This window comes from Rhinoraja longicauda, chromosome 43 (assembly GCF_053455715.1).
Source record: "Rhinoraja longicauda isolate Sanriku21f chromosome 43, sRhiLon1.1, whole genome shotgun sequence".
In the NCBI taxonomy this organism is placed as follows: Eukaryota; Metazoa; Chordata; class Chondrichthyes; order Rajiformes; family Arhynchobatidae; genus Rhinoraja; species Rhinoraja longicauda.
This window is the reverse complement of record NC_135995.1, coordinates 9,298,273-9,315,160: the sequence shown is the minus strand read 5'-3', so window position 1 is coordinate 9,315,160 and position 16,888 is coordinate 9,298,273. Positions and strand designations below refer to the sequence as shown.

Here is a 16,888-nt window from a genome sequence, read left to right as displayed (position 1 = left end):
AGCCATGATCGCATTGAATGGCGGTGCTGGCTCGAAGGGCTGAATGGCCTCCTCCTGCACCTATTGTCTATTGTCTATAATGTTTTGATCTGTTCTAATTGAATTTATTGTTCTTAATATTTGTTCTTCTTTCAGTTGCCATGCCAATACCTTGTGCGCTCTTTCTCCTAATTCATAATATCTTTGGTTAGTTCGTAATATTAGTTTTTCTGTTCTGTAAGTATGTAAAGTATTGTATTGAATTTTTTTATTTACAAGTTGTATTTTTTTTGTATCTGAAGAAGCTTTATGTTAGTCTTTTTCTGGTACGGTGATTTCTTTTTCTAATCTTTCAGATTCCTTCCTATAGTTTTTCTTTATCTTAGACGAGTAGCTTATAATTTGGCCTCTCAAATAAGCCTTCATTGCATCCCATACAATAAAGTTATCATTAACTGAATTTATATTTGTTTCCAAAAATAATCCAATTTGTCCTCGAATAAAATCACAAAAGTCTTGCCTTTTCAATAGTAAAGAGTTGAGTCTTCATTTATATACTGACTGTTCTTTATCTGGCATCGTAATTTTCATTAATAATGGTGAATGATCCGATAACAATCTAGCCTTATAATCTATTTGTATTATTCTACCCCTTAATTGAGCTGAAATCAAAAATAGATCTATTCTAGAATATGTATCATGTCTATTGGAATAAAAGGACGGTGGCGGTGACTGAAACACAATCCGGTATGACGAGAGAAATGAAAAGGAGAGTCCGCAAGATCTACCTTGTTCAATAACTTGAGTAATACATTGTGCTACTATTTGCATTGCTTTTCATCAGCTTCGTGAGTTACTACAAGGCTGTTCTTAATAAACAAAACTTAACCTTCTTATTGAGGAATTAATGTAAGTCGGTGATCAATTTCTCAGGACGTAGATGTCGCGGCACGAACAGCATTTATTGCACATCACTAATTGCCCTCTGAGTAGATCGCTCGGCCATTTCCAAGGACATTTGATCTTCAACCGAGTTGGATCTTTAACAAAATAAGAGTGTTGCGCTCATCGTTTTTCAGACAGTTTATTTTTTTCAAGTATTCGAGGCGATTAACTGTATTTAAGGTGCGGAAAAATAATTTACATTGTGTCCCTGGATTGTGCCACTGGATTCCTCGTTCGATAATTAAATCGATGCCTCGCCACCGCACCCCAACCTCTAGTTGATGCCTCGAGTTCTTGTTTCTTGGTCCTCCAAAATATTCCAAATGGAATTTAAACTGGAGGAGGCGGAGTATGGACTTAAGCAAGAAGGGCTTCTTGGAGACGAAGAGCTGACATAAATTTAGTTGCCTAATATGTAATTTAGTAGCCTAATATGCAAACCGCCGGGGATTTAAAAAAATTACAACAATAGAAGTCTCGGATACAATAATTACCTTGGCTCCGATCTGGTTGCCACATCGGCCGGCTTGTATGTGCACGATCTCCCGCATGGTAAATGTGTTAATTTGAGTTTAGGGAAGGAACGAAAGTAAGAAAGAGAGAAAGAAAGACGGAAGCCGGACTGTCCCGCTGGTTTGCAGAGTGACAGCGCCGCTCTCAGCAGTTCACCAGTTCCTGTGGGATTGCGGCCCTTCAGTTAATAACCATGTCCAAAACCGGGATTATTCCCGTCACGATCTCACACACCTTTATAAGATCACCCCTCATCCTCCTGCGCTCCAAGGAATAAGGTCCTAGTCTGCCCAATCTCTCCCTACAGTGAGGCCCTCAGACCCTGGCAACGTCCTCATAAATATCTCTACACCCTTTCCAATGTATCCACATTCTTCAAACAGCAGAGTGAACAAAACTGAACACATTAGTCCACACTGGACATCCTTAATATGAAATGATGCACGGTTTACCCAAATATAGATGCACCTGAAGACTGGAGCGCGAGAGACGAGTGAACTGATGTGGATTAAAATATGTTTTAATAATATTACTTCCATCCTGATCCCGGGCTGTGAACGGAGATGCGGGCGGCGGGTTCCACTGCCCAACAGGTGCAACGCCTCCTCAGTTACACCTCCTTAGCGCTGGTCCCTGTCCCTTTCTGTCCTGCCTTACACAATCCCAGGGCAATCTCTCCCCTTTCGTCTATATTCAGGCCGATTTAATGTCTAACTGACCCCTCCCTCGAGTGATTAGTTGGAAGTGGCCAGGACACCTTCACACTGAACACTTGCAGCCAAATAAGGTCATTGCCCGAGACGGCAGCGCGCGCAGTGGAAAACACTGAACCAGGAAGTGGCGGAGTTACAATGGCTGCGAAAGACCCGGTCGAGAGTTTCACCGAGGGGGCAGTTTGTCCCATCTGCATGGATTTCTTCACCGATCCGGTTATACTGGAGTGCGGGCACAACTTCTGCCGCTCCTGTATCACACAGAGTTGGGACCGGGAGGGGAGAAACTCCTGCCCGGAATGTAGAGAGGTGTTTACAGACCGCACCCTCAAAGTAAATCGGGCCTTAGTTAGACTGGCTGTGAAAGCTCGAACACTGAGCCTGAATCGGACAGAGAAGAAAAGTAAACTTCTCTGCGAGAAACATCAGGAAGAACTGAAGCTGTTTTGTGAGACTGATAAGAAGCTGATCTGTGTAATCTGTCGAGATGCGATGGAACACAAGACTCACAGCTTCTTACCGATAGAGGAAGCTGTTGAAATCTACAAGGTAATAGCAAACCGATTTTGATCGCATCATTGTGTGATCTCTTCTTTATTGGCTAACAAATTTCTTCTCTGATCTCACACCCAATGCCAGAATCAGGTGAAATCTTCCTTCGAATCTCTCACAAAAAAGAAATCAGAGATGCAGCAAATGGAGCAGCAACAGCAAGAGAAGATTTCTGGAGTTCTGGTGAGGTTTTCAATTTTGATTACCAGATCTTGTGCAGTTTTCGTCAACGTGATGTGTTTGTCACGTGAGGGCACCTCTCTAAAGCCCAGGAGTCGAGGGTTGGAGCTATGGAGAGACACTGGGTGGGAAGGCACTTAGATGGAGTGGATGTGGAAAGGATGTTTGCACTGGTGGGACAGTCGAGGACCAGAGGTCATTGCCTCTGTACTAAAGTGCGCTCTTTCATAAAGGAGGTGAGGAGGAACGTCTTTAGTCAGAGGGTAGTTAATCTGTGTAACTCATTGCGCAGAGGGCTGTAGAGGCCAGCGGATATTTTTGAGGCAGAAAGAGACAAATTCCCGATTGGAACAGGTGTCAATTGTTACGGGGTGAAGGCAGGAATATTGGATGAGACCACGAATGAGTGGCGATGTCGACTCGATGAGCCGAATGGCCCAATTCTACTCCTGTCAACTTTCCTCTTTTATCCTTACTAGCGGAATCAATAACCAGGGGACATATGCTTAATGTGTGAGGGGAAAGATTTACTACGAATCTTTTTCACACAGCAGATGGTGGGGATATGGGACAGACTGCCAGAGGAGGTGGTTGAGTCAGGTATAACAACATATACAATACACAAGCTGCTGTGGACCCGTTGGGTCAAAACATCTCCTGCATTGGTGTAGCATCGTCCCCTCTCCCCCCTCCCCCAACCCCCCCCCCAACTCACCCACTCCGACCCCCTTAACATCAACGGGCCCCTCCTACGCAGGCGCGGACCCGGGCTTCCCATTGTGACATTGGTCACGGAGGTATTACTGCGCAGGCGCGGCTGACGCGTCGGGAGAGTGGAACAGGCATTTATTAAAGTTTAAAAAAAATTAAGTTTAAAAAGTGAATAACTTTTAAAATAGGACAAACATTTGAACCGGACGGAAATGGTGAGTAAGATTTGCCTTATTGTGCGTTTTGGCTCCATTTCGGGTACAAATATGTATATATACAAGATGAGAGGTTTAGTAATATACAAGCGAAGAGGGCCCATTCCCACACCCCCCATTCTCTCCTCCCCCAACCCCAATCTTACTCTCTCCACACCCCCCCTTTACCCACGACCTCCCTTTTTCTCAGTACACTTATTTCCCCCACCACCAAGCCCCCTCCGGACGACCCCTGTTGTCCACCTCCCAAGTCCCCATTCTCAGACCCCGCCACCATTCTCTCTCCCCCAGACACACTCTTACTCTCCCCCACCCCCCTTTCCCCAGCACACCCCTTTCCCCTACTCTCTCTTGCCCCCAGCACTAACAGGTCCCGGGGGGCGGGGGGCGGGGAGCGCATCAGTGAAAGGTCCGGGGGGGGGGGAGCGCATCAGTGAAAGGTCCGGGGGGGGGGATAGCGGGGAGATGGTCTCCCGGGTGTGGGAGAGAGGAGAGAAGCAAGGGGAGAGAGGAGAGGTGAGCCCATACGCACAGACGCACATCAGCGCCACGCTGAAAGCCTTCAATAAATCAGAAGGAGGGGGGTTGCGCGAGCTTTTTCACGTCACACGCTGAAGGCAATTGAAAAAACGGCTGTTTTTTTATTTATTTTTACTAAAACCTCTGTAACTTAAAAAACACGCGACCGAATCAAATAAAAAAACCATTTTCCAGCAGCGTTCAGCGTGGTGATTAAGGCGGTGCAAAAATCGTGGCGCTACGGTTCACCGTTTTTGCCGAAATCAGCCGGAATAACTGAGAGAAAAAAAGTCTTGACTTTTAAAGCTCTGTAACTTAAACAATATACGACCGAATCAAATAAAAATATCATTTTCGGCAAGGGTCCAGCGGTGTGATTAGGCGGTGCAAACATTGTGGCGCTACGGTTTACCGTTTTGCCGTAATCAGCCGAAATCAGTGAAATATATATACAAGTGAGGAGATACCGCGCATGCGTACTGAGCACAGCCGCACTAGAGCGCCCCACTGAAAACCTTCAATAAATCAGGGGGGCCAGCGCTTTAAAACCTCTGTCACTTAAAAAATATGCGACCGAATTAAATTAAAAAAAACATTTTCCATCAGCTGTCCGCGTGGTGATTAAGGCGGTGCAAAAATCGTGGCGCTACGGTTTACCGTTTTGCCGTAATCAGCCGAATCACATATATATATATATACATATATTCATACATACACAAGATCTGAGTTTTAAGAAGATAGATATAGCGAAGAGGGCCCATTCCCACACCCCCATTCTCTCCTCCCCCAACCCCAATCTTACTCTCCCCACACCCCCCCTTTCCCCACGACCTCCCCTTTTCTCAGTACACTTATTTCCCCCACCACCAAGCCCCCTCCGGACGACCCCTGTTGTCCACCTCCCAAGTCCCCATTCTCAGACCCCGCCACCATTCTCTCTCCCCCAGACACACTCTTACTCTCCCCCACCCCCCTTTCCCCAGCACACCCCTTTCCCCTACTCTCTCTTGCCCCCAGCACTAACAGGTCCCGGGGGGGGGGGGGGGGCGGGGAGCGCATCAGTGAAAGGTCCGGGGGGGGGGGGGGAACGCATCAGTGAAAGGTCCGGGGGGGGGGATAGCGGGGAGATGGTCTCCCGGGTGTGGGAGAGAGGAGAGAAGCAAGGGGAGAGAGGAGAGGTGAGCCCATACGCACAGACGCACATCAGCGCCACGCTGAAAGCCTTCAATAAATCAGTAGGAGTGGGGTTGCGCGAGCTTTTCACGTCACACGCTGAAGGCAATTGAAAAAACGGCTGTTTTTTAATTTATTTTTACTAAAACATCTGTAACTTAAAAAACACGCGACCGAATCAAATAAAAAAAACATTTTCCAGCAGCGTTCAGCGTGGTGATTAAGGCGGTGCAAAAATCGTGGCGCTACGGTTCACCGTTTTTGCCGAAATCAGCCGAAATAACAGAGAAAAAAGTCTTGACTTTTAAAGCTCTGTAACTTAAACAATATACGACGGGGGGGGGGGGGAGCGCATCAGTGAAAGGTCCGAGGGGGGGGGGGGGTGGGGAGCGCATCAGTGAAAGGTCCGGGGGGGGGATAGTGGGGAGATTTGGACCGCGATATGGATTAGAAAGGTTTAGAATGACTTGGGCCAAAAGCGGGCAGGTGGAACCAGAGTAGGTGCGTCACCTTGGGTGGCATGGGCAAGTTGGACTGCTATTGAGGCCGTGCAGCGTAGGTTTACTAGGTTAATTCCCGGAATGGCGGGACTGTCATATGTTGAAAGACTGGAGCGACACTGGAATTTAGAAGGACGAGAGGAGATCTTATCAAAACGTATAAGATTATTAAGGGGTTGGACACGTTAGAGGCAGGAAACATGTTCCCAATATTGGGGGAGTCCAGAACAAGGGGCCACAGTTTAAGAATAAGAGGTCGGCCATTTAGAACTGAGATGAGGAAAACTTTTTCAGTCAGAGAGTTGTGAATCTGTGGAATTCTCTGCCTCAGAAGGCAGCGGAGGCCAATTCTCTGAATGCATTCAAGAGAGAGCTAGATAGAGCTCTTAAGGATAGCGGAGTCAGGGGGTATGGGGAGAAGGCAGGAACGGGGTACTGATTGAGAATGATCAGCCATGATCACATTGAATGGTGGTGCTGGCTCGAAGGGCCGAATGGCCTCCACCTGCACCTATTGTCTATTGTCTATTGACTTGTTTCCGCACAGTCACCTATGTGACTCTACGCCTTGCTGGTGTCTCCTTCTTCTGGTGACATGGTTCTAGGCTGATCTCGGTGCTGTCCGTGTTATTTACGCATTCTCCCTGTGACAGCGAGGGATTCATATCACATCCCAAAGTCATGTGGGTTAGATGATCAGATGGCAACTGCATGTTATGCGCGTGAAAGTGGGCGGTGGGCGAATGAGTGGGAATGAAGGGGCAGGCGAAATGGAATAAGCATTAAGACACGCATTTGATTTGCCACGGTAATTAAAGACACGGATTAAATCAAGTGAATGGGACTATCGTAGATGTCGACAAAAGGCAGCATGGACATGGTGGGCCAAATGACTTATTATTGTGCTCCATGCCACAAGGGTGATTGGCCAACTACCCCCTCCCATATCGTTAGGAAACACAATAGAGTAATATGACATATTGATCTTCACCTTCCCTTTCACAGGAACAGTCACACGATTTTCAGTCACAGATGACATCCCATTTCGCTGAACTGCACCAGATTCTCACTGAGAAAGAGCGATGCGTGCTGGCGGATATCCGGGAAGAAGAGGAGACGATTCGACACCCAATGGAGAAAAGTCTTCAAGAGATTCAAGCGAATTTAAATTCGATCCAAAAGGAACTCTCAACGTTGCAGAATCAGATGGATCATAAAGACAACGGGATATTTCTGAAGGTGAGGGGTTACCCTGCTGTTAGGCGAAGTGAAACTGCACAGTCACAACATGGTGGGTGACATTTCTGAAATTAATGCATCAGTTCCCAGTAATTCAGAGCTGGGTCAATGTTCCGTCTGTTCTAGTGCCGTGCTGCTGTTCTTCCCAAACGAAAGGACCTCCTGATTAAACTGTGGGATCTCAACACGGCCTGCAAACTCCTTGAGAAAGAGTCGCTGTGACTTGTCACTGAGTTAGTGAACGTGTAATATTTCCCCGAAAAGAAGGAAAATCTGCAGGGATCATAAGACTAAGGGGAAAGTCTTTTGTATGGTCAGCATTAGAGGAAAGGAGTTTGTGGCATTAGAGCATCCCCTTGAAGGTAGTCTAATGATTTTAGCCTGGGATACACATTGGAATCTGACCCCCTCAACAGCACTTAATTGGACCTGTCCTATCCCTAGTTATCCTTCTGCTCTGAAAGGGGAATGTTCTCCCCCGGTTATTCTTTTGCTGGTAATATACTTGTAGAATCTTGTCGAGGGTGTTGTCACAATTATCCGACCCACATCAAGAGCACCTTGCAGAGATTTCATGACGTGAACCATGAAATGATGTTACAGTAATGGAGGCAACACAAAAGTGAATCACTGGGATCATTGCAGGATGATGGGGTTGTCTCATCAGCTGTCCTTATCGAGGTTGGATCGATATTCCTTGCAGTTTAAAAGAATGAGGAGTCGTTTTACCATTGTCTCCAAGGTCCACGACTGGACAGAGGGCAGTGAATCTCTGAAATTCTCCAACCCAGAGACATTTGGGGATTTAAACTGTTGGCAGTATTTGAACCAGAAGGAGTGACATTTTTTGTTGTTGAAACTTCCAGGAATTGAACATGAGGGGAATGGGGCAAAAAGGGGGAGTTCTGTCCTGGGCAAGATTAACCATGGCCACATTGTGGGGGTTAGCATTGAAATCTAGAATGTGGCGCACACATCATCGTTTGTCATCTGTTATCCATGAATTGGACCTGAAGGGAATGGGGGAAAACAGGGGCAAATCTCTTGTGCTTATCCAGCTTCCCCTTCAATGTATCTCCAGTATTGACTTCGGCCACTTTTGTGCGATTGAGTTCCACGTTCCCTTTGCTGCATTGCTAATGGGATTTATTAAAGGCCATCCCATATTTCATCTTTGAATTTTGTTCTCCCTAAAAGTAGGAATACTGTTAGTCGCCCCACCCATTTAAATCCACAGATAATCTTAAATCGTTTCACCCCTTCATTCCCTGCCATCTTCTTCAGATAACACCCCACCATCTTCTCATTCTTCCCCGTAACATGCCCCCTCTCAGTGATGGCATAATTTTCATGTGCGTTCCGTGTGTTCTTTGTCCCTACGGAAATACTGTATCCACTTTATGTGTGGCTGCCGCAATAAGAGTTGGTAAATACGAATCTTGTGGCAATTTGCTTGCCATTTTGGTTGTCGGGATGCAGATATTCTGGCCCAGTTATTCAGATTTGTGTTTTGTTTCTTTCAGGAGGCAGCTGGTCGGAAAAGGAGGTAGGATACACTCTTGATTGAAACAGTGCATGTTTTTGTAGAACAGCTCCGAAATTGTTGAAGGTCAGATTCTAACCAGCTGTTAAATATTTGCAGGGTTAGTGATGCGGTTAATACATTGTCAGTGACAGATGGGGCCTTGCCGATTCAAAAGATTCATCACCACTTTGTGTTGAACACGTTGTGGAGAGAAACCTGTGTCATTCAACGAGGTAAAACTTGTTCAGTTTCCATTCTTCTTATTGATTACACCACAAATGTAAGCATTACGCAGTAATTGTACCCGCCTCCGCCTCTGACATCTCGTTCTATCTCTCGACCATTCACCGTCTGAAAACATTGACCTTCACTGCCTTTCCCAATTTTACCATCTCACCTTAAACTGATGCCCTCAATCTTTAGACTTCAGAAAATTCTGTCTTCCATTCTTCAGCCCATTATACCCACTAATTAAGATCACTCTTCATCTCAGATAAACTTATTCTCTGTCCATGACGCCATCAATGTTAGTGTCCTCCACAAAACTACTAACCATGCCACCCACATACTCATACAAAGCTCCCATATAAATAACGACCAACAATGGACAGAGCATCAAGCTCTATGGCACACCCTTTGTGAGTGCCTCCAGTGTGCATCCCTCCACCAACCCGCTGTCTTCTGACTTCAGGCCACGGTTGTGCTCCATTGTGTAACTCGCCCTGTATTCTATCAGATCCAAATATCCAGACCGCGTACCATGCAGAGGGTTGAATTTGGTTCTCCAGCATGGCTGTAAATATCTGGAATTGTGTGACCTAATTAATGGCGTCAGACCAGATTTTTGGATCTATGTGAAGGGAAAATAGTTGGATATTGGAAAGATCATTAAACTGCGGGTTATGGGGACGTCACACTGAAGAGGAATTGGAGCCATCTTAGATCAGCCATGATCACATTGAACAGAGGATGTGCCTGAGGGGCGGCGCCTACTCCCGTATCTACTTTCTTCCTGTCATGTTTTTTTCTACTTAAACAAAGATACGCTTTGCACTGAGGGAATGCAGCAACGATTGACAATACTTGTTTCTGTGATGATATGTGTTGTGCGGGTGAGATTGAGTAGACTCGGCCTGTGTACTCGAGAGTTCAGTTGTATTTGAGGAGATCTGACTGTTCAGTGGGCTGGGTGTAGCGGGGTTGTCCCCCCTGTCTGAGGGGTCTGAAGCCAGCAGCCACCCTCTCAGAATGTGGGCTGGATCATTTAGGACAGAGATAAGGAGTCATTATAAGAAAATAACTGCAGATGCTGGTACAAATCGATTTATTCACAAAATGCTGGAGTAACTCAGCAGGTCAGGCAGCATCTCGTGAGAGAAGGAATGGGTGACGTTTCGGGTCGAGACCCTTCTTCAGACTGATGTCAGGGTGGCAGGACAAAGGAAGGATATAGGTGGAGACAGGAAGATAGAGGGAGATCGGGGAAGGAGGAGGGGAAGGGAGGGACAGAGGAACGATCTAAAGTTGGAGAAGTCAATCTGCATACCACTGGGCTGCAAACTGCCCAGGCGAAATATGAGGTGCTGTTCCTCCAATTTCCGGTGGGCCTCACTATGGCACTGGAGGAGGCCCATGACAGAAAGGTCAGACTGGGAATGGGAGGGGGAGTTGAAGTGCTCGGCCACGGGGAGATCAGTTTGGTTAATGCGGTCCGAGCGCAGGTGTTCAGCGAAGCGATCGCCGAGCATGCGCTTGGTTTCGCCGATGTAAATAAGTTGACATCTAGAGCAGCGGATGCAATAGATGAGGTTGGAGGAGGTGCAGGTGAACCTTTGTTTCACCAGGAAAGACTGTTTGTGTCCTTGGATGGAGTTGAGGGGGGAGGTAAAGGGACAGGCGTTGCATCTCGTGCGGTTGCAGAGGAAAGAGGGAGGGGGTGGTTTGGGTAGGAAGGGACGAGTGGACCAGGGAGTTACGGAGGGAAAGGTCTCTGCGGAACGCAGAGAGGGGAGGGGATGGGAAGATATGGCCAGTGGTGGGGTCCCGTTGTAGGTGACGGAAATGTTGTTGGATGATATGTTGGATCCGCTGGCTGGTGGGGTGGAAGGTGAGAACGAGGGGGATTCTGTCCTTGTTGCGAGTGGGGGGAGGGGGAGCAAGAGCGGAGCTGCGGGATGTAGAAGATACCCTAGTGAGATCCTCATCTATAATGGAGGAGGGGAAGCCCCGTTTTCTGAAGAACAAGGACATCTCCTGAAGCCCTAGTGTGAAACACCTCATCCCGGGCGCAGATGCGGCGTAGACGGAGGAATTTGGAGTAGGGGATAGACTTTTTGCAGGGGACCGGTTGGGAAGAAGTGTAGTCCAGATAGCTATGCGAGTCAGTGGGTTTATAGTAAATGTCCGTCACTAGTCTGTCTCCTGTGATGGAGATGGTGAGGTCCAGAAACGGGAAGGAGATGTCAGAGATAGTCCAGGTATATTTAAGGGCAGGAGGAAATTGGAGGTGAAGTGTATGAAGCCAGTGAGTTCTGCATGGGTGCAAGAGGTAGCACCAATGCAGTCGTCGATGTAGCGGAGGTAGAGTCATTGGAGTTATTGCTGCACGCAATGAGGTAGAGTCAATGATTCATTGCTGCACGCAAAGTTTGGGGAGCCTTAGGAATTCCCTACACTGGTGGCTGTGAAGACTCAGCCTTTCAGTACTCTTGGAACCAGAGAGCCATGGTTGTACATTACAGGGTCAGGCCCTTCAGCCCATCGTGTCCATGTCCATCTTTTTTCCGGGCCAAATAGAACCGTGTTATTTTACGCTTTGATTGCAAAATCTAAATGTCTCTGAAATGTCGCGATGACATCTGATTCCACCACCGACTCGGGCAAAATATTCCAGTTATTAACATCTCTTTGTGCAAAGAAAACTGCGTCCTCCAGTATTGATATACCTGCATGACAATAAAGTATCGGTGATCTAGCCTATATCCTGCTGCAGACTTTGACAGACTTCCTTGCTGTCCACAACAATACCCGTTCTCCACAAACTCAGTAATCACACCTTCTACCTCCAACCACCAAACCAATTGTGGATCCATTTCACCAGCTCGCCTTGGATCCCACCTGCCTTCACTTTCTGGACCAGCCTTGCACGCGGAACATTGTCAAGTCCCTCAGTGAAGTTCATATATTGGTTTACAATGAGATCAGTGTGTTAGTTGTACACACCCATCAAATCCACCCGTGAATCCGCTCTCTTTCAACGACCCCACAACCACAAGTCTCCACCCATTCTGTCCAACACCCGATCATTCAACCTCTGCTTCCTTCCATGGTCCAAGCCACCCACCCTCTCTCTCACACCCTCCACTCATAGAAACAGGGGCAGGTCATCTGGCCCCTCGTGTCTGCCCCCTTTCACTGTGATCATGACGACCCCACCACGCACCACTACCTCCTCTTTAACAACCTCAAATTACCGCTAACCTCAATATCCTCTTGCTCCGATCTGCCTCCATATGTGAGGAGCCTCCCCCCCCCTCCCTTCGTTTCTCCTTCACCACCGCAATCTCCCAATCCTCATCACTCTCCGCACTCGTCCTCCCCGTCCACCCTCCCCCACCTCACGAAATTCCCCTCTCCATCCCTGGATTAAAAACTCCGGGGGAGATGTCAGTTGTCCACCCGCTGTGGTTGTGTTGAAGCCCTGGGCAGGGTTTCAGTTGTCCGCCCGCCTGTGCCCGAGGCCGAGCGGCCTCTCCCCCGGTCCCGGGGCCGCGCTGCCCGAGTCTCCCCCCGACCCCCCCCCCCCCCCCGGGGAGTCTCTGATTCTCTGCTTCTCCCCCCAGTCTCCGTCACCCTGGATGTGGAAACAGCGCATGCGCAGCTCGAGGTGTCTGAGGATCGGAAGAGGGTGAGATGGACCGGGACCTGGAGGAGTCTCCGTGACACCGGGAAGAGGTTTACAGACTGGCCGTGTGTGCTGGGATCGGAGGGGTTCACATCGGGGAGACATTACTGGGAGGTGGAGGTGGCGGAGAGTGAGGTCTGGAGACTGGGAGTCGCCGCAGAGTCTGTGGCGAGGAAGGGACGGGTCACACTGTCCCCGGAGACTGGAGTCTGGACCATCTGGCGGGGGGATGACGAGTTTGATGCACCCACCTCCCCTCGATCCTGTCTCCCCGCCCGTCCCATCCCCGGGAGGGTGGGAGTTTATCTCAGTTACGAGTCCGGGACAGTTTCATTTTACGACGCGGACACCAAGTCACATCTCTACACCTTCACTGGGAATAAATTCACGGAGAAACTTTATCCTTTCTTCGGGATCTGGGATGAGGGTCACTGGCTGAGAATCTGCTCCGGTTCCGCTCCGGGTGTGTAAAAGGGTCGGGTCCCGGGACCGGCGTCAGGAGCGGGGCTCAGGGGCTGTGGGGCAGAAACCGGTGGACAACAGGTCGGCGCTGAACGGCTCCCATTTAATCCCCAAACTGCAACACGACCTCCCGACTTCCATCCTCAATACTCTGACCGATGAAGGCCAATGTGCCAAAAGCCTTTTTGACCGCCTTATCTACCTGCGACTCGACCTTCAAGGAACCATGCCCCTGAACTCCTAGATCCCTCTGCTCTACGACACTCCCCAGAGGACTACCGTTCACTGTGTGGGTCCTGCCCTTGTTCCACGTCACAAAATGCAACACCTCATTACAACATCGCGGGCTCCAGTCTGCGACCCGCCGGCGCGCACATCACCCGCTGTGGCTCCGCTCACGTTTATAACTCTTCACCTTTAACTTGACGTTTAATAAAGTCTTTTACAAAATAACCCGTGTTTGAGTTCTCTCCGCGTCCCCGCGTCACGGTACAGAGATCTCTCCAAACAGCAGACGCGAGGATCCGTGGATACTGGGTTTACAAAAGGAAAAAGACACACAGAGTGCTGGAGTAACTCAGCGGGTCAGGCAGCATCTGTGGAGAACGTGGATAGGTGATGTTTCACAGAGTGCTGGAGTAACTCAGCGGGTCAGGCAGCATCTGTGGAGAACGTGGATAGGTGATGTTTCACAGAGTGCTGGAGTAACTCAGCGGGTCAGGCAGCATCTGTGGAGAACGTGGATAGGTGATGTTTCACAGAGTGCTGGAGTAACTCAGCGGGTCAGGCAGCATCTGTGGAGAACATGGATAGTTGATGTTTCACAGAGTGCTGGAGTAACTCAGCGGGTCAGGCAGCATCTGTGGAGAACATGGATAGGTGACGTTTCGGGTCGGGACGCATCTTCAGACTGAAAGGTGTGGGGTCTTCACTAAGGAAGATACAAGCAATCTCCCAGATGTTCTAGTGGCCAGAGATCCTAGGGTGACATAAGAACTGGAGGAAATCCACATTAGGCAGGAAAAAGTTTTGGGTAGACTGATGGGACTGAAGGCTAATAAATCCCCAGGGCCTGATGGTCTGCATCCCAGGGTGCTTAAGGAGGTGGCTCTAGAAATTGTGGACGCAATAGTGATTATTTTCCAATGTTCTATAGATCCTGTGGATTGGTGGGTAGCTAATGTTATCCCACTTTTCAAGAAAGGAGGGAGAGAGAAAACGGGAAATTATAGACCAGTTAGTCTGACATCAGTGGTGGGGAAGATGCTGGAGTCAATTATAAAAGACGAAATTGCGGAGCATTTGGATCGCAGTAACAGGATCGTTCCGAGTCAGCGTGGATTTACGAAGGGGAAATCGTGCTTGGCTAATCTACTGGATTTTTTTCTACGTGTGTTTGTTTGTTTGTGCGTATGTGTGTTTGGGGGATTGTGGGAGGGGACGGTGCGTAGGGAGGGAGTGTGTCAATGTTAACTCTCTCTCTCTCTCTCGTTCTCTCTCGTTCTCTCTCGCTCCCCATGTACAGGGATTCTCTCCCCCTCGCTGTGGACTGATCTCTACCCCGGGCAAGACTGCTCCCCTTCCCCTCGTACAGACCCGCCCCACCTCCCCTTCCATCTCTCTCCCTCCCTCTCTCTCCCCCCCCTCTCTCTCCCCCTCTCTCCCTCCCTCTCTCTCCCCCCCCTCTCTCACCCCCTCTCTCACTCCCCTCTCCCTCTCCCTCTCTCTCCCCCTCTCTCTCCCTCTCTCTCCCCCTCTCTCTCTCCCCCCTTCTCTTTCTCCCCCTCTCTCTCCCCCTCCCTCTCTCTCCCCCCTCTCTTCCCCTCTCCCTCCCCCTCTCTCTCTCCCCTCTCTCTCTCTCCCCTCTCTCTCTCTCCCCCTCTCTCTCTCCCCTCTCTCTCTCTCCCCTCTCCCTCCCCTCCCCCTCTCTCTCTCCCCTCTCTCTCCCCCTCTCTCTCCCCCCTCTCTCAATCACTACAGATTTGTAAAAGAACAACTGTGTAAAATGTGCGGTGGGGGGGTGGGAATAGAGGGGAGGGTGGGGGGTAAAAACGTGTGGGTCCTCCCTTCATAAGTGAACCCCGAGATCCTCTGTTGATGTTTTCAGTGCAGAGAGAGGGGCGATACCGCAGCGGTAATTTGGGGGACAATTGGTTTAAAGGTGTTAGTGTTGAAGGAGAGGTGGGGGGGAAGATTGAATCCCCTCCCCCTCACTCCCACCCCCCCCTCCCCCCACACCCCTCTCCCCCTCACCTTAACCCCCCCTCACCCCCATCCCTCACCCCCCCTCACCCCCCTCCTCACACCATCCCCCTCCTCCCCCACCCCCCCTCCTCCCCCACCCCTCACGCCTCACCCCCCTCATCCCCCTCCCCGCTCACCCCCTCACCCCACTCCACCCCTCCCCCCCTTACCCCCACCCCCACCCTCATTGCGAGGGGGCAAGTAGTTTCTCGCTCGGAAACGGGGGTGATATTGTTGATAATGTTTCTGTGATAATGGCATTAAAGTTTCATTTCTGGCTGCCCCTGCCTCGTCATTCTTTACGGGCTCCCTCCCTCCCTCCCTCCCAGCGGATCACCACACAGTGGGAGTGTTGAGCACAAAGTGCCCGGGCCTGCAGTGCAGCGGATCAACACACGGTGGGAGTGTTGATCACAGTGGCCGGCCCAGCAGTGCAGCGGATCACCACACGGTGGGAGTGTTGACAACCAAGTGGACGGGCCTGCAGTTCCACACAACATTACTCACACATGGACATGCAGAACTCGTTCAGAAGTCTATTAATAGTTATAGAAATCAGTCATTTCATTCATCCCCCTCCCCCCCCCACCCCCGCCAAAACAAAAAACAGTAGTAAGCGTGCAGGTACAGCAGGCAGTGAAGAAAGCCAATGGCATGTTGACCTTCATAACGAGAGGAGTTGACTATAGGAGCAAAGAGGCCAATAGCAAGGACGTCCATTCCTCAAATTTGGAGACCAAAACTGCACACAGTACTCCAGGTGCGGTCTCACTAGGTCCCTGTACAACTGCAGAAGGACCTCTTTGCTCCTATACTCAACTCCTCTCGTTATGAAGGCCAACGTGCCATTGATCCAACCGCAATGGCAGAGAATTAAAACTGAGATGAGGAAAAACTTTTCCACCCAGAGAGTTGTGAATTTGTGGAAACCTGGATAGGTTTAAGAGAGAGTTAGATAGAGCTCTAGGGGCTAGTGGAATCAAGGGATATGGGGAGAAGGCAGGCGCAGGTTACTGATTGTGGACGGACAGCCACGATCACAATGAATGGCGGTGCGTACAGGCTGGAAGGGCCGAATGGCCTCCTCCAGCACCTACTTTCGCTGTTTCTATGTTTAGAATTCCACAAATTCACAACTCTCTGAGTGAAAACGTTTCTTCTCACCTCAGTTTTAAATGGCCTCCCCTTTATTCTTAGACTGTATGGCCCCTGTATGACAGTCCCACCATTCCGGGGATTAACCTGGTGAACCTACGCTGCACGCCCTTAATAGCAAGAATATCTTTCCTCAAACTAGGAGACCAAAACTGCACACAGTACTCCAGGTGCAGTCTCACTAGGGCCCTGTACAACTGCAGAAGGACCGCTTTGCTCCTAAACTCAACTCCTCTCGTTAAGAAGGCTAACATTCCACCAGCGTACAACAAGGTTAGTTTGAGTGAAACAATTTCTCGTTGAGTTATTAATTTATTTAAAGATTTCGTTTCACATCCCGCGAGTGGAGCGAATAATTA

The 16,888-nt window shown here is 49.2% G+C and overlaps 2 protein-coding genes across 2 annotated transcripts in view; one reads left to right on the top strand and one right to left on the bottom strand.

Moving 5' to 3' along the window:
• LOC144612229 (E3 ubiquitin-protein ligase TRIM39-like) overlaps positions 1–16,888 on the bottom strand; it is a 194,580-nt gene that overhangs the window by 164,968 nt on the left and 12,724 nt on the right. The window lies entirely within an intron of this gene.
• LOC144612164 (zinc-binding protein A33-like) lies at positions 2,289–13,139 on the top strand. The gene is made up of 6 exons (XM_078431723.1): positions 2,289–2,699; positions 2,790–2,885; positions 7,006–7,239; positions 8,763–8,785; positions 8,882–8,997; positions 12,607–13,139. Exons 1-6 carry the CDS (start codon positions 2,289–2,291, stop codon positions 13,137–13,139), a joined length of 1,413 nt encoding a protein of 470 aa, XP_078287849.1.

What these genes read in the sequence shown, in the direction of transcription:
- LOC144612164 (XM_078431723.1), top strand. Translation starts at nt 2,289, where the DNA reads ATGGCTGCGAAAGACCCGGTCGAGAGTTTCACCGAGGGGGCAGTTTGT. An exon ending in AAGCTGTTGAAATCTACAAG is followed by an intron (nt 2,700 to 2,789) that starts GTAATAGCAAAC and finishes ACCCAATGCCAG; the next exon opens with AATCAGGTGAAATCTTCCTT. An exon ending in AACCTGTGTCATTCAACGAG is followed by an intron (nt 8,998 to 12,606) that starts GTAAAACTTGTT and finishes TTCTCCCCCCAG; the next exon opens with TCTCCGTCACCCTGGATGTG.